Below are 21,670 nucleotides of genomic sequence, written 5' to 3'. Positions count from 1 at the left end.
CCCTAAGCAGTCACTGCCGAATTGCCACCGCCGCAAGCAGCCACAGTGGGAAGAGCTGCCACCGAATTGCCGCAGCGGGACATGGTCTGTCCCCCCATTCTAAATGCCGCCCCAAGCACCAGACTGCTGGAAAGCTGGTGCCTGGAGCCGGCCCTGACCTAGAGGTTGGGTGCTAGCCCAAGCCTGAATATGTACACTGCAATTCAACAGCCCCTTAGCCAGAGTCAGCTGGCACGGGCTGTGGGTTTTTAATTGCAGTGTAGTCACACCCATAAAGGCTGAAAATCGTAACTACGATCTAATGTAAAAATCCATTTTTTCCTTTCTTTTCCAAGAGATTTCCCATATCCCAAACTACAGGCAAGGAATGAGCTTCTTAAGGGAAAAAAATGCAAAGCTTACGGAATGAATTCCGGATTAAAGGCGAGACCCAAAAGGAGCTCATGAGCCAGATGCTCACTCCCTGGCAACAGACGGCTTAACAATGCCATGGCAACACAGTGATGAAGCGAGGCATGCTGGGCGTAATCCGGACAAGTGCCTGCCTGCACAGGAAACAAAAACCCAACAGATGAGAACATTGCAGCATGTCTCAAGGAGGCAGTTACAATGAGTCAGAGGGGCAGTTAGCTGGCCTGGGGGCATCACTGGACCAGAGGCATATTAGATGTTGAGTCAGAGCACAGGAACAGCCAATTTTCATATGGAGATAGTTTTCCTTCCTTTTTTGTCCTAAATCTTTAGGTAGCGTTTCTGTACATTAATAAAACAGCCTCTGTGTTCAGGTCCAGAAGCAGCTGTCTTTCAATAGTGGGTGAAAGGATTCCTGTAGTTACAGCCTGCAAAGTGATTTGGGATTGAAGGCTCTGTATAAGAAATAGGAAAATTATGATAGTTTTGGTAGTAGGTGAGTTGGGCAGTCAGACAAGACAAAGACCAGCTGATTCAAGAATCATTTGCCTGCCTGGTATGTCAGCTGGTAAGGGAGCCATGGCTGAGGCTAGCTGTCGGGGTAAGAATGATTGAGGTGCTGGGGGTTACCATTTTCTGAGCCAATGCTAGCACAAAGTACTGAAGATGGTATTCATGCCGCAGGATCCAGGCAGATGAAGGGGTTATGGAGGGAGGTCTGGTGGGCCAGCTCTGGAGCAGGTAGTCCTTCAGACCTTTGAAGTCTAGCACAGAGGTATACTGTAGAACCAGAAATGGAGGCAAATACCATTAACAACAACCCACTCAGGGAGAGAATACTCTCCCGTGTCACCTCATCCCCTACAGAGGCTTCTTCAGACAAGAGTATTCATATGCACTCAGATGATGTGATGAAACCTCCCTCCTCTCCACTGCAGTGAGAGGCTCTACGTCAGAGATTCCCAGTCTTTTGATTTCTTTACCTTGCATACATGCAATCACAACCAGGCCTCCTAGTGTGAACACCAGAATCATCTGTACCAGATCCCACAGTGCTTCAAAAGGTGGCACATGGGGAAAATCAGCACAATGGTTTACGTGGCTTCTGTTATATGAGGAGGATGCAGCTGCCCAGCTCCAAGCAAAGTCACTTTAGCAGAAGACCAGAAAGCAGATTTGAGGAGGGCCTGTATCAGTCATTTTCTCTCCAGCAAAGTACAAAGGGGTTTCTGTCATTGCCTGCTTACATGCATTTGAATTTACTCACTGCCACTATCTTTTCATTCACAGAAATCAGAGTCAGAAGAAACCTATTAGATCACATAGTTCATCCACAGGGAGCTAATACAGAGTAAATCTCAACACAATATATTCTCCAGTGCTTTAGTCTACTTAGATGTCTCTGGCCATGCACTTCTGCTTCTTTAAGGAGATTATTCCATAATGTAGTCGCTTAGCTGGCAGAAAGGTTTTCTTGATACCCATCCTTAGCGTTTCTTTGTTTAATTTCTTCCCATTACTCCAGTTTTATCTCCTTTGACAACCCAAAAGAATTAATCTCTACTCCTACTCCATGGTATTTAGATTTTTCAAATGTTCAGGTATATCCCGCACCTTAGCCATCACTTAGCTGAACTATAAATATTTATCTGTTCTGATCTTTTCCTATAAATCAATCCTTTGAGCACTTTGATCATTTTTTCGCTGAGTTATTTCCAGAATCTCTAAGCCCTTCGGGTACCAAGGATCCCACGACTGAACGCGGTATTTGAGGTGTCGTCTCACAGGATCTGAATAGAGAGGGGACTCCTCGCCAGTTGCTACTTTGTTTTCTCTTCAGCAAAACGAAACTATTGTTCAGCATAAGTTACCCAACACTATTACCCTTGAATCATGTCTGCAGTTCCTACCCCCTTGCTGGGCTATCACTCATGCAGCATTCATAGCCAGAAGCCAACACTCACCTTGCTGACCAGCCCTTTGTGGATATGGGTGACGTTGTTGATGAGGAAGAGGAGGGCAGTGAGGAAGGGGAAGGGTGACTTGGAACCAGCTAAACTCATCAGGGGTTTCCCTCCAGTGCAACTCAAAGATACAATGCTGGGGAGAGACTCTGGTGCTGGGGAACAGGACAGGGGATTGCATAGAGCAGAGCATGGCCTGTGTGAAGAGAGACATGCAGATCAGATCATGGGCACTCATTTCACTGAGAGCTTTGGTAGTAAGTTGCAGATAGAATCCCACATCTCAGAAACACCCATACAATAAACTGTAGCCAAATGGAATATCCCAGGGATTGCATGCATGTACAATACCTAGCAATATTGGGCCCTAACTGGAGCTGTTAGGCAGTACTTCAATACCAAATAATGTAACATGCTGGTTCTAATGGATTCCAATCTTATGTTGAACTCTTCAGAGAGTCCAGGAACAAAGAGCACAAAACCCGATATCTGATGTTGTGCATTCAGAACTACTGGGCCATAGATACCCAAACAGACTAACATTTTTCCATAGGTAAGCGTGACCCAGATTGTCAAAGAAAATCCTACCCACAAAGACTGAGGAAGCCAGCCCTACGTAAAAAACAGGAATTGGAAAACATGCTGGATTTTTCTGAGTGCCTCCTCACACATCTCTGGTGTGTGGGAAGTGAGCACTTCAGCATTCTCTTGTCCCTTTAAAATAAATCTTCACCTGTAGAATTTGGTTTAAGAAGGCTGTTTGCACATCACCCACCTTCCAAACTAATGGATCACAAGGGCACACTCATGACACAGAATTGCTAAGCTCCGCACTTTCAGCAGAGTAGGACTTTGTAATGCTCTTAAAACTATACTTTTCACATATTCGAGGCACATGCTAGGGGGTTTCTTTATTTTTTTAAGAAACGTTCTCAGTCACACAACTGCACCTCTCCCTGCTCAAACAGGTCAGAAATGGGACTGCACCTGACTTGTCAAGCTGCAGCTGCAGTCTGGCTTGGAGTGGTTTTACCTGAGCAGATCCCACATGCTGTGCATGGCAGGCTGGCTAAGGAGAGGCAGCAGCACCTCAGACGTCAAACGCTCCACTTCCTCCAGGCAATCAATTGGATTTAGTGATGGCTGCAGAAATCATTGAAAAAAGGGGCATGTCTGAAGACATTCAAATGAAGTGAACAAACTATTCTTGGGGAAGAGACAGCTAGATTTATCTCCCTTCCCCCCGCCCCCTTTTGTTTAAAATAGCTCTTTGCCCTATACACACAGATTTTTGCTTAGCGATAATACCATGGGTTACAGTAAGTTGCTACAGGTAGATAAGCCTCCCACTACACCAATGAGAGACCCCAGTGTGCTAACCTTTCCATTAAATACACTTATACAAAACTATGTTGTCTGTTGCAGGACTGAAGGACTACAATTACAACACAAGATCTAATGTAACTGCCCTGTTATTTAAAGGTGGGTAGTTTAGTGCAGTGTTATCAAAGACTTCAGGAGAATCAGCAGCACACAAGGAGATCAGTTTAGCCTCGGAGACTGAATAGTTCCCAGTATGGCCAAACATCATCCTAGATGAGCAATGCACATGATAGCATTTTACACTCCCAACGCAGAGCCTTTAGGGGACCTTTCCATTTCTCCTGCCCTCAATAAAGAACACTTGAGATGAAAGAAGCATTGCAGAGAATTTTGCATCTCCTTCACCTCACCAGAATGTAGTCACCCCACAAAGAACAAACTAAATCCCTCTCCAGAAAGAGACTTAGCTGATTATTCAGTGAAGCGGAGATGCACACCTCAGTTCTGCGCCTTCTAATGGGCACGGCATAAGGAAGCCATGATAGTCACCACTGTATGATTATTACTGTGACAGATATGACAATATCCTGCAATATCCCAGACAAACCTTATGGATTTAAGTATTTGAAGAGTCCATTGTATTAAAAATGCAAATATTTCTGTACTATTGTGGACTATATAGAACTTCTTATGGAGGAACACAGGATTCATGCAATTTCTGGGAAGTACTGGGGACTTCAAAGGACTTTTGGGGACAATATGCATGAAGTGGATTGCCTAGAAAACACCTGGGGTCAAGGGAATGCAAATGACCCACCTCAAAATCCATCCTTTTGAAGCTGCACCTTGAGCAGAAAACCATTGTTTAGTTGATTACCTATTCACGGTCTCTTCAAAGGCCCAAACCAGATAACTGAGTAACTCTCAGAGTCATGAGGGTTCTTCTTCTGAGCAAAGAACCTTACGAACCTGAAGCTACAGGAAAACTCCTGTGCAGGGGTTTGAAGCTCTGCTGATCTGTCAGAGGCCTTGTTGTTGGAGTGATCTCCGGTAAGCTTATTAGCATGCGTATAGGTTCTTTTATTGTTTTCTGTATATTTTCTCTGTAATGCTTTTACCTTAAGAGTAAAATGTGCTTGCTTATAAAGATCTGTGTGGTAACTGATAACTGGCAATTACGCTGTCTACTGTCTCTAAAGAGAAGGCAAAAGAAGTCTGCATAAGCAGCCTGTCTTTTGTGGGGGATATCAGTATAGTCAGGGGACTGCGCAGTCTGGAAATACCCTGGTCAGAAAGGAGAAAGAGAAATGTCTCCCTCCAAGAGAGGCACTGTCTGGTGCCCTTGCTACACCACAGAGGGGGAAAGTAAAGGTGCAACTGCCGTGAACTGTGACAACAACAGAGACAGATTTTCATACCTGCCAATTAATGTTTTGCATTTTTTTTCATGTCATCTAACCACAAGAACATTATTGGGGATAAGTAATCTTTGTACTGGCAGGGTCTTACACACAATTTCCTTTATTCTTAAAGGGGAAAAAAACATTCTAGAATTAGAATTCAAGATTCTAAAAAAAATAAAAATGATTTCTAAATATCCCAGGAGGACTGGATGGCATAAATGTCTGCCAATGAGTGTTAGAGACGTCAAACACTAATGCCACCAGTTCAGAGCCACCCCCAAGTTTGTAGTGACTGACAGTCATTAGCATCTTTTGGCTATTTGGTGGCCTATTTGAAGTGAGCTGGAGGTCTCCATCCACTTCCTAGCAGACAAGTCTCCACACCACTTGAACTGGCACTACAGTGCACATGTTTTGGGCACTCTCAGAGGGGGCAGCAAAGACTGACTGGCCAGAGATACCAAATTATCCCACACTCTTAAGGGATATTTCTTCCAGGTCAGGGCTGAGACCTTTTGGTGGGGCAGTGCACAGGATGCTTACACTGTGGCTGCCTGTCTGATACTTTTTCTGTGAGTAAATGCAAGATGTCAGGCTGATGTATTTTGAGGCTTGACACATTTCAGAAAATTCACTTTAAAGATGGTCATGTACCATGCCAATTATTGGGTTCCTCTCCCTGTCATTACAGAACTTTACCTCAAATGCCCTTTGGGCAGCAAATACACTCATCTTCATTGTTCCTATACTCCAAATACTGATGGGATGACACTCAGTCACAGGGAAAACAGGATTGTGGGCACTGCTGAATGTGAAGGACACTGACAGTTCAGCCAATGGTCGCCTGCAGTTTAAAGGCTGTCCAGCCTGGATTTAAGGACTGGCGATCAATGTATAGTCTTCAACTTACTGTCAGCTACATTTCCTTCTGACTTGCTCTTGTTTCAAGCCTTGCTTGGAATTCAGGAGTTAGGAAGAAAACACACAAGCAGGTGACATGGAAGGATGTCCTGGTTCTTTAACAGGCCTTACCTGTTGGCTGCAAACACTGTAGTAAACCCCCAAGTAGATGATGTATGTTGTTGTAAGAGGCTGGAGAGCTTGCCAGGTTTCCAGCCGGGATATCTCCTGGACAGACCTCCTCAGACTGGTCTCCAGGAAGGGTCTCAGGCCTGACACCTGATTCCAGGTGACTGGTGGAGGAGGAATCTGCTCTCCATCCCCTGGACCACTGCTGCAACGTAACAGAAGAATGATATGGCAAAGGGGAATTTCTCAACAAGAATCTTATCCATGAATCATCACAGCTAAAAATACTTTCCAGCAATGTGCAGTCTTAAAGACTGGCAGACACTAGGGCAAGGTACTGGCTCAGAGCCACCACAAACCTGCCCAATCTGCCTCATGGACGTACATAGTGCCAACATTATGTGCGTCTGTCCCTTTACTAGCAGCTTTTTAACTGCTAGTGCGCCTTGAGCAGATGCCGTCGTCGAATGATCTGTAACAACTTCAGATCTCTCTTAAGGGGCTCCAACTAATTCAGAACGTACCAGTATGTGTTGATATTCTCACCTGATCCTACTGCCCCTACCTGCATTCCCTTCTACTTATCTACTTTAAATTTATCTGCCATGCTGACCCAATCGCCCAATTTGGGTAGCTTACTCTGGAGCTCCTTGCTCTCTTCCAACCAACCATCTTCAGGAAATTCTAGTGCTTCGCTGTCTACTCCTCCTCTACAGCAGTAATAAATATTAAGACACTGGACTCAATATTGATTCCCTGGGGGAACCCATTATTAATTTTTTTCCCACTATGAGATTTAGCTATTTACTCCCACTCATCCTCATAGAAATAAGGGGGAGACAGACAGACAGTAATAGTCTGATATTCAGTAAAAATAAGGGAGAGCTGTGGTAAATACACACAGAAGAATGACAGAATGCATTGCTAGCTCATGGAACAATCCTCACTGCAAAAAACTGGGCTGGGAAGGAGGGAGATGAGTAGCAGCAGTGAGGAATGTAGTAAAAGGTTTAGCTCATTCCCCCTGAGGAATTTTGATATGGTCTTAAAGTGAGGTGTTTTATACCTATGGAATTTGCAAACAAGAATACTCATGTCATTGTCAAGTTAAAATTCATATATCTTTTTCTCACATCTCTCTGTCACTCAGAAATTCTGAAAGGTGAAGGAATTTCTAAAATCTAATTTGCTTTCCACCATTCACTTTCTGCACCTCACTCAGTCTGGACCAGCGATTCTCAACCTGCTTCTCACGGGCTGCTTGTGGTCCAATCAGCAAGGAGCTGCGGCCCATGTGACATCCTCAGGGCCACAGAAGTAGCATTGGATGCAGCCCACAATGGTAAATAGGTTGAGAACCACTGGTTTGGACAATGAAATGAGGCAGGTCAGTTTCACTTTGTTACTGCTCATCAAGTGCCTGGTTCCACATACACTAATGCAAGCTGTTGCAGCTGAATCTCCAACCCTTACAGGGAGCAATCAAAGGGAATCCAAAAGAGGCATAAAAACTTGCTTTTCATTAAAAATAAAACCACCATGGAATAGGTTTATTTGAGTGGCATTTTATGGAGGACCAAAGACTGCTTTATTAATGATGCCCATTTCCTTTCACCGGTCCTCAGGTGTTACTTTTTAAACTACAGCTGACCAGCACCACCATGAGAATTCACTTAAGAACATAACAGCCATACTGGGTCAGACCAAAGGTCCATCTAGCCCAGTATCCTGTTTTCCCACAGTGGCCAATGCCAGGGGTCCCAGAGGGAATGAACAGAACAGGTAATCATCAAGTGTTCCAGCCCCTGTTGCCCATTCCCAGCTTCTGGCAAACAGAGGCTAGGGACACCATCCCTGATCATCCTGGCTAATAGCCATTGATGGACCTATCCTCCATGAATTTATCTAGTTCTTTTTTGAACTCTGTTATAGTCTTGGCCTTCACAACATCCTCTAGCAAAGAGTTCCAGAGGTTGACTGTGTGTTGTGTGAAGAAATACTTCCTTTTGTTTGTTTTAAACCTGCTGCCTATTAATTTCATTTGGTGCCCCCTATTTCCAGTGTTATGAGGAGGAGTAAATAACACTTCCTTATTTACTTTCTCCACACCAGTCATGGTTTTATAGACCTCTATCATATTCCCTGCTTAGTCATGTATTTTCCAAGGTGAAAAGTCCCAATTTTATTAATCTCTCCTCATACAGCAGCCAATCCATACCCCTAATCATTTTTGTTACCTTTTTCTGAACCTTTTCCAATTCCAATACATCTTTTTTGAGATGGGGCGACCACATCTGCACACAGTATTCAAGATGTTGGCGTACCATTGATTTATATAGAGGCAATGTGATATTTTTTTCCTTATTATCTATCTCTTTCTTAATGACTCCCAACATTGTTAGCTTTTTTGACTGCTGCTACACATTGAGTGGATGTTTTCACAGAACAATCTACAATGACTCCAAGATCTCTTTCTTAAGTGATAATAGCTAATTTAGACCCCATCATTTTATATGGATAGTTGGGATTATGTTTTCCGATGTGCATTACTTTGCATTTATCAACATTGAATTTCATCTGCCATTTTGTTGGCCAGTCACCCAGTTTTGAGAGATCCTTTTGTAGCTCTTCGCAGTCTGCCTGGAATTTAACTATCTTGAGTAATTTTGTATCATCTGCAAATTTTGCCACCTCACCGTTTACCCCTTTTTTCCAGATCATTTATGAATATGTTGAATAGGACTGCTCCCAGTACAGATCCCTGGGGGACACCACTATTTACCTCTCTCCATTGTGAAAACTGACCATTTATTCCTACCCTTTGTTTCTTATCTTTTAACCACTCCTGCACAGGTGACCTTCAGGATGCATGAGCAACACTCTCACCAGTGGAGTGATGGGAGGACAACAGCCAGGTCCTCAATGGGAGAAACTAGTGTTCCTGGGAAAGTGCTTCAATGATGCACCTTTTAAATTCAATTGACCACAACTTTCATTACACAGAAGTACCAGGTACAGGATAGATCAACTCTGACTCTAATCTCCACGTATATCCCCATCTCTAGTCACTGTCTTGTTCCCCCTTATGTCACACCCAATGCACTAGATAACTACTTCAGCTACTTTCAAAACACGTGTCCTTTTGCAGAATTTCTACAAAACCCAGGAACATCTTTGGGACAGGGATCCTGCTTTCTTCTATGTATTACACACTGTTGAGCACACTGATGGTACCTCTGGAAAACAGGACACTATCACATAGTTTAGGCTCCAAACATGACCTATCTAAAGTGAAGGTTAAACAAAATGGGAGGGTAGGCCATTCTACATTCATGCTTCTGCGCAGCTACTGCAAACAATGCCCTGGAGAGAACTAGACAGTGTTCTTTTAAAACCACAGCTGACAGAAAGTGACAGGCCTACCTGCTAAGCCGGGCCTGCAGCTCTGCCGTGCAGCCAGCTGTTTGAGTCACGTGGGTCAGCAGGGTGACCACAGCTGTAGCTCGCTGGATGGAAAGTGGAAATGTGGGGTTTTCCTGGCAATCACTTAGCAAGTGGTGCAGGGACTGGAGAATCTTCACCAACACGGGGTAGAGATCCCTGCAGTTTGTGATGGGGGTGGGGTGGGGAGGATGAGTAAAAAAACAAAACCAGGAGAATGTCATTCCAAGCTCAGCAAAAAGGGAATGTTCAATTAGTGCAAAGTTCTTCCTGATAGATAGGGCACTGCCCTAGCATAACCAAGTATTTATACCACACTCACTGCTCTAACATTCAATCACCTGCCCAGAGTAACATATGTACAGACATGCAGCTTTAAGGAATCCTCTTCGGTTTCTCTCCCAACTACTCCTTGGCATTAAGATTTTTTTTTAAAGATAATCCTAAACGTCCTGATCTTAGTCAGCGGGTTTGGAGTATTGGGGGATGGATATTGTGGAAGCACTATTATGAAGCGACAAGTCTCTCGCCTGAAGACAGTGAAATTTCCCATCACCCTAATCTCTTCTGAAAGGGAGCTCGACAGCCAAAGCCCTGCCCCTGAAAAAGCTCTGTCCTCCCCTCCTACGAACCGCATTCCTCTGGGAAAGAAGTCTGTGGTTGCAGGATAGCACAGTTATCAGAAGAAGATTGTAGCCTGGACCCAGCCCACTAACATTTAGCCTGTGTCATTTAGCAGGCATGCTGCTGCTTGTTGGACCATTCAGAGCTTTCTTACAGATGTCGGGTTCATTCCTAGGTGTGTTGCAACAACTGAGCCTGGAGGTCATGAATGCATAGACCACCCATGTTATATGAAAGAGCTGAATCCAGTCGCGAACTGCTGGGAGAGTGGGAATTTCTTGTTGTGTGGAGAAGGAGCAGCACGATGCTGGTGCTAATGCTCATTTAAACGAGGGAGATCATGAAAGGACAGAAGAAGTTGAGATCACAACATAGAAATCAATGGAAGCTAGGTTTTACAGCACCCTGGGGAGGCTCCACAGATCCCTGCAATTACCTGCCCCGGAACAGGCAGCTCATTCTCTTCATTACACAGACACTGAGTCCCCATTTCTCCAGGTTTGGGCCATACCTGTACAGATCACAGGACTGACCATAGCCAGCAGCCACAGCCCACAGCCGGAAAGCCTCAGTGCTCAGCCTTATGGCTTCCTCCCTGCAGAGAGGCAGGTCCTGAGGATCTTCAGCTATAAACCGACTCAGCCGACTCTTCAGCTCAAATTTATTAAGCTGGAAAGAATAAGCAGACAAATAAAGAAGTAAGATGTGTGTCTTCTTTGGGCCTTCTCACTAAAGCCTCATGCAGCTGCAGCCTCCATTCATAGATTCAAAGGCCAGAAGGGACTATTGTGATCATCTAGTCTGATGTCCCCTATAACACAAGTCACAGAACTTCCCCAAAATAATTCTGAGAACGACCTTTTCAAAAAACATCCAATCTTGATTTAAAAGTTACTGGTGATAGGGAATCTACCAAGACTCTCTGTTCCAATGGTTAATTACCCTCACCGTTAAAAATGAATGCCATATTACCAGTCTGAATTTGTCTAGCTTCAACTTCCAGCCACAGGACCATGTTATACCTTTCACTGCTTGATTGAAAAGCCCATTATCAAATATTTGTTCCCCACCTACATACTTACAGACTGTAATCAAATTACCCATTAATCTTCTCTTTAAGCTAAATAGATCCAATTTCTGAGTCTGTCACTATAAGGCATGTTTTCTAATCCTTTGATCATTCTCATGGCCCTTCTGTACCCTCTCTAATTTATCATCAACATCTTCCTTGAATTGTGGGCACCAGAACTGGACACAGTATTCGAGCAGCAGATGCACTGGTGCCAAATATAAAGGTAAAATAACCTCTCCGCTCTTACTCGATTCACTCGTTTAAGTATCCAAGGACTGCATTAATCCCTGTTGGTCACAGCATCACACTGGGAGCTGATTCTGTGATTCAGCTGATTATCCACCATGATCTCAAAATCTTTTTCAGAGTCACTGCCTCTCAGGATAGGTCCCCCATTCTGTAAAGATGGCCCCCAATCTTGGTTCCTAGATGTATACATTTACATTTAGCCATATTAAAACACATATTGTTTGCTTGTGCCCAGGTTACCATTCAGTGATGTTGATCACTGTATCAGTGGCCTGTCCTCTTCATTATTTCCAACTCCCCCAATTGTGTCATATCTGCAAATTTTCTCAGGGATTATTTTGTGTTTTTTTCCAGGTCACTGATCAAAATGTTAAATAGCATAGGGCCAACAACCAATCCCTGTAGAACCCCACTAGAAATACATCATTCTATGATGATTCCCTGTTTACAATTACATTTTGAGACCTATCAGTTAGCCAGTTTCTTGTTCATTTAATGTGTGCAATGCTAATTTTAATTCAACCCATTCTAAACTCTCCTTTAGAATCATACAGCTCACTGTAACATTCAAAGTGATCGGTTTAGTTTGTGTTACATTAAGGTTCCATTTATAAGGGTTTACTAAATGATCAATAAATGTTACAAGCATGTTACAAACATGTTATAAGCAACCCATTGTGGGACTCTAACATTCTATAACTACTGATTAACCTTTTATTAAAAGCCTACTAATCCTTTATAAGCCATTTATAAATGGAAACTTAATATAAAAGAGTGACCTAATTTTTGATATTTGGTGGTTGTTCAATAGGTTTTCCTCTTTCAAAACGGGGTGTCTCATGTCTGTTCAGGTGCTTTATTTGATCATGGGCTCCTGCTCTCTTGGAAACCTTCAGGTTTTAATTTAGTTTCTTGGATATCAATCTATTAGGAGCCTCTATAAACACTGAATTGAGAACTCCGGGAGGTGCCTGCTGTATTATGACAGGTACCTGCTAGCCATGCTGACTTCATACGCTGCCTTGCATAACTGACTTCATTTGTTTTTCTGATTGGTTGTTGGAAGTGAGGTCATCAGTTTGATGAGCAGGGATAGCATAAAGGAAGAATGACTATTTCTGAAGGCAGATTACCTGCCGAGTATTCATCCTCTTTATGGTTTCATTAAGTAATGGACTCAAGGAGGTGTGTGAGAAAGCACCTGGTACCTTCTTGGGTAGAACAGTTGTAAGAGGGCACCTCTACAGAGATGCTGCCAGCACTTTCCCAACACACGTCCACACATACACTCTTGGCCTCCTAAGAGGACTGTCTGACCTTCAGGGACGCCTCTTAACAGTCAATCAAATTACATAGAACATATGCATTTGGCAGCATATGGCTGAGAGAGACAGAGATGGAGGGGCTGGGAGTTACACTGCTAATATTTAAGTGTTTGGAAGCCAGCTGCTTTTCTTCATTCCAGAGATGGATCCAAATCAGAACCCTTCCCTCCACATGAACTCTGGGTCCAAATCTGCAACTCAGACCCATCTCTAGTTAATTCCCTCCCTTTATTTAGAAACCAAGGCATATTAAAACCAGGGCTTCCACTTCTGCCCGTTGTGACCAGAAAGACCATGCTGAATCATACTGCTTACCAGTCTGGCTGTTGCATTCCTCCCCCCAGATGCCAGGACTCTGATTAACTTCATGGCGGTGGCACACGCAACTCCATGGAGGCTGGTGAGCAAGTGCCCTGGTTCAGCTACCCGGGGATCCCACTGGATAGGGAGAAACTCTCTAACGATGGTCTCAATCAGCCGAGGACAGGCCAGGAGCTGTACAAAAGCAAGCAACACAGACATTGACTCTCAGGGCAGGAACGCAACTCCGGCAGTTTGATTGTCAGCAGGAGCAAGTAGCACAACAATACTGAGCCTCCCTATCCCCTCTCCATTTCTCCATCTTCTTCCTCACCATTCCCCCTCCTCACCCATTGCCCCTTCTCTCTAACCGCCTGCACAGGTGGGTACCTGACTGCATGCTTCAGAGGAGTGCCTTGCTACCCGGGTGAGAATATCCAAGATGTCCAGAACTACAGCGGGGACAGGTCGCACCACCTCAAGGATGTACCTCAGCCGATGAAGAAACTGAGTCTTCAGAAGCCCCTGCAAGACAAAGAAAACAAAAACAAACCCATCATGTTCCTAACATTAGCTCTATACACAGTGTTCATGCTACAGCCGCTGGAAAGAAAGCCCTGTAAAATAGGTGTCTATTTATAAGAACAGGATTGAAAACCATCCTTTGTTTTAACGGGAGAACTCTCCACTCAGAGCTGCTAGTGCAAAGACAAACAAGTATAAGTTGGGAGAGAGAGAGAGAGAAAGAGCAACCGAACTTCCATATGGGATCAGACCAGTGTATGAGGGATCCAAACCCACATGCTTCAGCGCATAAGACAACTACTGACTGACAGGGGATAGGAAGACCATTTCCACCGTAATAGACAATTATGAAATAATGTGCCTGTACGGGTTCTCCCACCTTTGCTGAAACTGGCCACTGATCCCCATCTAGTTCAGTATCCTGTCTCTGGCAGTGTCCAGAACCAGAAACTGAGAATGGACAGTTGTCAAGGTTCCTTCCCCACTCTGAACTCTACGGTACAGATGTGGGGACCTGCATGAAAGACCCCCTAAGCTTATTCTTACCAGCTTAGGTTTACCAGCTTAGGTTAAAAACTTCCCCAAGGTACAAACTTTGCCTTGTCCTTGAACTGTATGCTGCCACCACCAAGCGTGTTAAACAAAGAACAGGGAAAGAGCCCACTTGGAGACGTCTTCCCACAAAATATCCCCCCAAGCCCTACACCCTCTTTCCTGGGGAAGGCTTGATAAAAATCCTCACCAATTTGTACAGGTGAACACAGACCCAAACCCTTGGATCTTAAGAACAATGAAAAATCAATCAGGTTCTTAAAAGAAGAATTTTAATTGAAGAAAAGGTAAAAGAATCACCTCTGTAAAATCAGGACGGTAAATACCTTACAGGGTAATCAGATTCAAAACATAGAGAATCCCTCTACGCAAAACCTTAAGTTACAAAAAGACACAAAAACAGGAATATACATTCCATCCAGCACAGCTTATTTTACCAGCCATTAAACAAAAGGAAATCTAACGTATTTCTAGCTAGATTACTTACTAACAAACAGAAGTTCTGAGACTGCATTCCTGATCTGTTCCCAGCAAAAGCATCACCCAGACAGACGAACCCTTTGTTTCCTGCCCCTCCCAGTTTGAAAGTATCTTGTCTCCTCATTGGTCACGTGCCAGCAAGGTTATTTTGGCTTCTTAACCCTTTACAGGTGAAAGGGTTTTGCCGCTGGCCAGGAGGGATTTTATAGCACTATATACAGAAAGGTGGTTACCCTTCCCTTTATTTTTATGACAACAGTTAATCCCAGAAAGATTAGGTCATTTTTTAGGGTTAAACAGTGGGAGATCAGAGTCAGTGTCAAAGGAGGGAACAGAATCTGAAAGTCAAGTGACATTCATTTTTGGACCTGGAAAGCAGGTATTTCCAAAAACATGTGGATTTACTACTCATGTTTTATGGTAACATCTTGGTGATCTGTTCTGGCATTTAATATAAAATGCACTTGCAATAAAAATAGAGGGAACTGAATTTCAAAGAAGCAGAAGATTCATATGGCTATGACATAGCCGTGGACCTGTATCTTGAAAGGTCCCTTGCAAACCTTCTTCCTTTGATAAGAGTCAGTATGGGAGGATATAGCCTTCTTAAATCCCTCAAAATTGCACCTTCCAACTTCATTCATGGTCATCCTTATGCTCTACTTCTTGCGACCGCACTCTATAAACGTTCTGTAAAAGCATACCCCTTCTTATGCACGTTGGACATGACCCTACCACTGTAGTCATCTTGTTCCCAACTAGTGCAAGCCTGCAACTTGCTGGGATTGTCTAAGTATCTCCTAGTTCGTTACAAAAAATCAAATCAACGGATTTTAAGAAGCTGCCATAATTATTGGCATTGAAAACAGTTTAGTTTCCTCTCCTCAGCTGTTTTTAACAGCCATGTTTCTGCTCATCAGTATCATGTTGAACACTCCTATCTTAGTTGTCACAAAGACATGCATCCAGCCAAACAGACCTCTGAAGATACTAAAATGCCACTGACACAAGACCGATCAAACGTATGACTTCTTTGGTTATAGAACCTTCTGCTGTCAACCAACTACCTGGATAGATAAAACAATTCCACCATTCAATGTCACGGCCTTCTACATGCGGTGTCGATAGGTCATTCATTTCTGTTTTATAGGAGGCATGCATAGCTTTGGTTTTATCACCATTGGTCTTAAATCCATAGACCCATCAGTTTTTCGCAGCTCTTCCAGCATTAACTGTAGTCGGTCAGTACTCCCTCCAAGTAAGGCATCATCATCCACATACGAGACCTTCTAAAGATGAATCTTTAAAATTTCAGACCTCCTACTTTGGCCTCAACCAGCTTTGTCATCAGACAGTCTATCAGAACAGTAAATAAAGTTGGGGAGCGAACACACACGTGGCACACCCCTTATTCTACCGAAAAATCAACCTAATACAACTGTTGACTCTCATACATCTAAACATACTGTGGTACAACTCAACCACTAGGCACACTATATCCTGAGGCATCCCATACTAGCATAGCAGTACCCTCAGTGCTGATGGATGCACTGAGTCAAGGGTGGCCGCAGAATCTATAAACACAATCTGAACTTCCTTTTGTCACTCTAGTCGTTTTTCAATAACATTCCACAAAGTATATATAGCAGGGACTGACCAGTATGGAAACCACACTGGTTGTGTCTCATTTTGTACAAGATGATCGCTGTCCTTTTTTTAAAAGGAGATGAAGCAGCCCCTTTTCCAATCTTCTGGAATGTGACTGGTTTCCCAAACTTTTAAGACAACTAAAAGCTGAAACTCCACTCTTGAGCAGTTTTGATGAAATATTGTTAAGACCAGGTACTTTATTATTTAGTAACTGTTAGATCGCAAACAGCATTTCCTCTAATGTCACCAGCCTGTTTCTGCTGGGTTCATTTTTGGATTAAGGTTGTAGCTAACATCTTGTGAGCATCTGTTCATTAATTCACAAAAATTCATGTTAGTTCAGATTAGTTATAACACTACTTGAGGACAACAATCACATCAGCAGGATTTAGCAGTTATACTGATCTGAGAATGACAAACTTTTCATTCAGCACCACAAGCTGAGTTCTCCTCTGCTTTGATTCAGGTCTCGGTTACTACTCCTTTAAACACACTGCCAGTATCTCTGAGTAGAACAGAGATCTAGCTACCCCTGAGCTATTCAGCTGGAGTATCCCAGGGAAACGGAGTAACATGGTGAAAGCCTTAAGCACGTGGGTCAAAATGCTATAACTGAGGATTTATATACCACAGTGAGTAATGGTGGCCATACTATCATTACCTAGAAGGTTGGCTCTGAGATAACAAAAATGACTGTGTTTCTAGGTCTCATATCAGTGGGACAAGGATGAACAGAAGTACATGCAGAATTCACATTAAAGTTATAAGGGTTTAATTGCAAGATGCAAATATAAGAGGGAGGTGGATGAATTATTAGGTGGTCTCACTTAAGTGACATCCCATAAATGATGGTGACATCAAGGTCACCAATGTTCCAGAAATCAAACTGGAATTTCAATGTACAGGTCCATCTAGCTAGCTTTAACAGCACATACAGCCTTCATGCAAGATATGGTTTTGCTGGCGAGATTCCAGACACAGCTATGGGTTTACCTTTATGACATCATACCGGGCCACATCTGGATCTGGCTTGTTTTCATCCCTTGATTTTTTCCGTGGTGTCTTTTCCATTAGAGTCAATTCTTCCTCTTCCTCCTCCTCCTCCTCCTCCTCTTCACTGTTGGGGGTGAAGGGGAACACAGCCATCCCCTGGTACCATGAGAAAGTCTGGTCAAGATACTCCTGTGAGGAAAAGAAAAGCACATACATAACTTATAGCAAAGGGAGGGTGAAAAGGGAAGCATTTTAAAAATGCTTTTGAATACAAGCCAGTGCAACCCAAAATGGGAACAAGAAACCATGGTGTATTCACAAAGCCCAAGTCTAAGCTAAAAGGACCTGGGGATGATGCCAACCTCAGACTGGTCCAAATTCCACTGAGACAAAAGCATTCTGAACAGATACGCAGGATGGGTAGTAACTGTTTATCTAGTGGTTACCTGGAAGACAATATTCTTGGGTTCTATTTTGGTTTCTACCACTGGCTCACTGTTGATCTCAAATGGGTTACATAGAGGTGCACTCGAGTTAAAAAGTATGTTAAAATAAGTGTTATCCATTTTCCTCTATATTAAACTTTGTTTACTTTTTGCATCTTTCTCAGCTTGGACAATGAACATATAGACTAGACAGCTTTACTTTTGTTTCTATCCCATTTCACATTCAGGTTCTCCTGCTCTAGAACAAGGCTGTAAATATTTGAGCTTCCACCACTTCAGAGAAATGTTTCCATCCAAACCAGACCTGTTTTCCAGTGAATGTTTTTAACTGCAGAAAAAACTTATTTTATTTTTTTAAATGAAAACTAAATCTGAGGCTTCAACTACTTGACAGAGTCCCTTTAAACTTATCACTTGGTCTGCCAATCAGTAAAACAATTATTCTACTAGCTGCCTGCCACATAAGTGTGTCGTGCAGCTTAGTTAATGCTTGTAAAGTTCCCAAACAATCTTGGATGAAAGGTGCTATAGAAGTTTGAACTATTATTAGGCACAAAAAGCAATGCTGACAAGATGAAGGGTAAACTATGAAGTCAAGGGCTCAGAGAGAAGGCTGGGATTCCAGCTCGAAGCCCTGAAATTGGGATCCACTGTTTTAAATCTAGAAGTCAAACTCTACATAGATTATTTCAGTCTTCAAATAATTAATAGAAATAAGTCACCCTTGCCTCCCTTTGGCAAGACTAATTTATGGATGACAGGAACATTTAGGCTAGAATGATAAAGCCCTGAAATTATAACAAAGATAACAGAAGTATTAACAGACCCTTAACTAGGCAGAAACTTGGCATACCTGGAAAAGCTGGAGTACTCCTCAAGAGTGAGGTCATGCACAGACGAAGGTGAGATAAGTACTTTGCACATGTAAATTATCATCCAGCTAATGATCTCAGAGTGCTTGACAATTATTAATAAATGGAGTCTCACGGGGATGTTTGGAGGCAAGGCAGTATTGTTTATCCCCATTTGACACAGGAAGACTGAGGCTGTGAGACTTGTCAAAGATCACGCCACATGTCTGTGGCAGAGCCAAGGACACAATGGCAGATGCCCAGTCCAGAGCTCTACACACAAGACCATCCTTCCCTCGTAGGTCTGGAGCCACCCTCTGAAGCCTGATAACGTGAGTGACACACTGAGGATGTTCAAAATGAGAAATCTCAACACAGACAGATGCCTTTATAGTGCAATTGTTGGTAGAGTTTCTGGCCTTGCATATGCAAAGACATCATACCACAAGTCAAGAAGGCAACATTCCTTCTTTATGGCTCCAGCAGAGAACACCTTGACTACTGCATTTTGCTCTGGACACCTAGTTACCAGAAACATGCAGACAATTCAAAAGGGAGTCAGAGAAAAAAATCATTAAGAGGTTGGAAGGATTGGTTTATGGCACTGTTTCCAATGCAGGGGGCAGGGCCCACCCAGGAGAGCATAATTAGACCAAGGGATGATGGAGCAGAGGAAAGGAACAGTAGAACAGGGAAAGCTACATGAAACCTCCATTCACCTCACCTCCCCCACTGTGACTATGCTCCTGTGATTGGAGGAAGTTGCAGGGGACTGCCTGCAAGCTACCTGCTTTCCTTGCCTACTTCAGTGGCAGTCCTACTGCAGCTCCCCAGGGGAGCAGCTCCTGGTCAAAAGGCTGCAGATTCAGGCAGCAGGGCTCACCCATGCTCCTTCTGCAGGGCAAAGCCCAGCCAGGAGGGCATGTGGGTCTTTGTCTCAGAGAGCTATCAATGATATCTGCACCTCAAAAAAGACATGTAGTCTTCTGGTGAAAGAGGGACACACGCAGGAAAGAATAAGAAACAAGACCAAGAAAACAGAGCAAAAGAGCACAGGAGAGGGAACCAGAAAAAATGGACAGATGAATGGAGTGAGGGCAGCAACTGTGCTGGGATAAGGCATGAGGGGGAGAGCGTCCAGCTGCCAGTCCACTGGCTGGAAAGGAGGCACCACAATAAAGGGCCAGAAACCATAGATGTAAGAGGTCAGATTAAAAGAACTAAATACATATAACTTGAAAATGGGGCTGTGAAATAATACAGTGTACATGAACACCAAAAAAGGGAGAGAAGTTCAGCAGCCCTGAGATGAATTTAGGGCAAGGCAGAGTTAGTCTGAACAGCAGGAACAAATTCTGAACAGTGAGATCTATTAAGAGTAACTAGGCCAAGGAAAAGGAGCGATGGAAGCCCTACTGCTTACAGTGACACTGAACAAAGCATGAAAATAGTGTTCTGTGGAGAATAACGGGACACTGACCATCATATAGCTTGATCCAAATGATTTAATAGGTCCCTTCCTTCTGATTCCCACACCCAAATCGCTATTACACCCAGCACCGCTCTCTCACCTCATCTTCAGGGGACACCAGCAGTGCATGGAGAGCCCGGACAGATGCCGCAATGACATTATCCACCGTATCATCCAAGGAGAAGCGCAACAAGAAGAGGAATCCAGCATCGAGCAGCAAGCGCAGGACACTACCCTTCAGGGAGGAGGCAAACTCCCCAGCCTTGGCCTGAAAGAAATGCCACCCACATCCTCAGCATCCACCGAGTCACCCCATTAAAGCCAGGTGTGTATTAACATGCACCACACTTGCTGTTGCCTATGTTAAATGTAAAGCAGCTAAGAAAGCTGCGTTTGGTCAGTGACAACGATGGAGCACCCTGTCCAATGGGAGCTGCATGGCAAGACTGGAACATTACATAGTGGCTACACATTTTTACACTATTTAATCCAAAGCTGATTAACCCCAGAATGACGCTAGCAGTTGCCCACGAGGAGACTTTAGAACCAATTAAAAAGGGAATCCAACGGGCATCCTGGACTCCAGTGGACATGCACGACACAGAGAAATTCAGTAGAGCCATATTGAGTTCAGATACCCACAATGCTCTGCACTTTGGGAATGTTTCCAACTAACAACCTGCCATGGCTTCTTTTGAACCTCCCCCTCTCTCCACAGGAGGGTCACCAACATGCCCCGACGGGATAAACATACATGAGCAATTACACTGCAAACACACGGGGATCCATGAGGAAGGCCGTGCACATCACGAACACCAGACTGCTTGCAGCTTCACGACCCACAGTCCCCCCAGAATACTCCTTTTGTACCTCCACTAGAAGGGAACAGTCCCACGTTCCTCATGCCATTCTGCCATTTGCTGAGATTTCACACTTAGTTTGAGGGATCACAACTCATTTCCTATTTAAGCATGACAAACTATCCCTATAACTGAACTAAGGCTCTCCCACTGTGGTCTAGCCCCACTGCACTAACCCTATCAATGTGTGGGGCAGGGAGAGTGAAAAGCAAGTACAGCAGGAGTAGGAAGACACTTCATCCCTTGGTTTCTATTCTTTTCCTTTTGTTTTCTGTATGTGAATGGCTCCCCTTCCCTCACCTCAGAGATCAGACTTTTTAATTCTGGACCAAACTCCTGCTCCTCACCCCAGCCCAAAAAGTTCTTCACATTAAGTCCTCTCTGCATCATTCATTGCTGACATCCCCTGCAGTACTTTCCCTGTGAGCCAGTAGGAAGTTATGCTCCTTTCCACTGAGGCAGACAATTCATTCTGCCACTGATGCTGGTGCATTACTTTAGGAGCAGGATTGTTTATTCTCACCTGCTATAAGAACAAGCATGTCACATAGCTGGCTCAGCCAACGGAAGAGGAAGTGTAATAAAATCGCTTATGTCAGATATAAGACTGTAGATTAATCACAGTTAACTCAAAAAAATTAATCGCGATTAATCGCAGTTTTAATTGCACTGTTAAACAATAGAATACCAATTGAAATGTA

General features: G+C 43.6%; 1 protein-coding gene across 8 annotated transcripts in view; it reads right to left on the bottom strand.

Moving 5' to 3' along the window:
• Positions 1-21,670, bottom strand: part of RPAP1 (RNA polymerase II associated protein 1) — a 53,731-nt gene that overhangs the window by 6,323 nt on the left and 25,738 nt on the right. For 6 of the 8 annotated variants that reach the window (XM_073348699.1, XM_073348703.1, XM_073348702.1 and 3 more), the window contains 11 exons: positions 20,210-20,377; positions 17,342-17,530; positions 13,532-13,666; positions 13,157-13,336; positions 10,707-10,864; positions 9,554-9,730; positions 6,134-6,335; positions 3,409-3,518; positions 2,376-2,571; positions 1,042-1,191; positions 403-545 (listed from right to left, as the gene is read on the bottom strand). In XM_073348699.1, the coding sequence (XP_073204800.1) occupies positions 403-545; positions 1,042-1,191; positions 2,376-2,571; positions 3,409-3,518; positions 6,134-6,335; positions 9,554-9,730; positions 10,707-10,864; positions 13,157-13,336; positions 13,532-13,666; positions 17,342-17,530; positions 20,210-20,377 (1,808 nt within the window). The remainder of the gene's footprint in view (positions 1-402; positions 546-1,041; positions 1,192-2,375; positions 2,572-3,408; positions 3,519-6,133; positions 6,336-9,553; positions 9,731-10,706; positions 10,865-13,156; positions 13,337-13,531; positions 13,667-17,341; positions 17,531-20,209; positions 20,378-21,670) is intronic. The other 2 variants (XM_073348701.1, XM_073348704.1) reach the window with 2 other exon arrangements.

The sequence above is a fragment of the Lepidochelys kempii genome, chromosome 6, assembly GCF_965140265.1.
Source record: "Lepidochelys kempii isolate rLepKem1 chromosome 6, rLepKem1.hap2, whole genome shotgun sequence".
Taxonomy (NCBI): domain Eukaryota; kingdom Metazoa; phylum Chordata; order Testudines; family Cheloniidae; genus Lepidochelys; species Lepidochelys kempii.
This window is presented reverse-complemented; position numbering and strand designations above follow the sequence as displayed.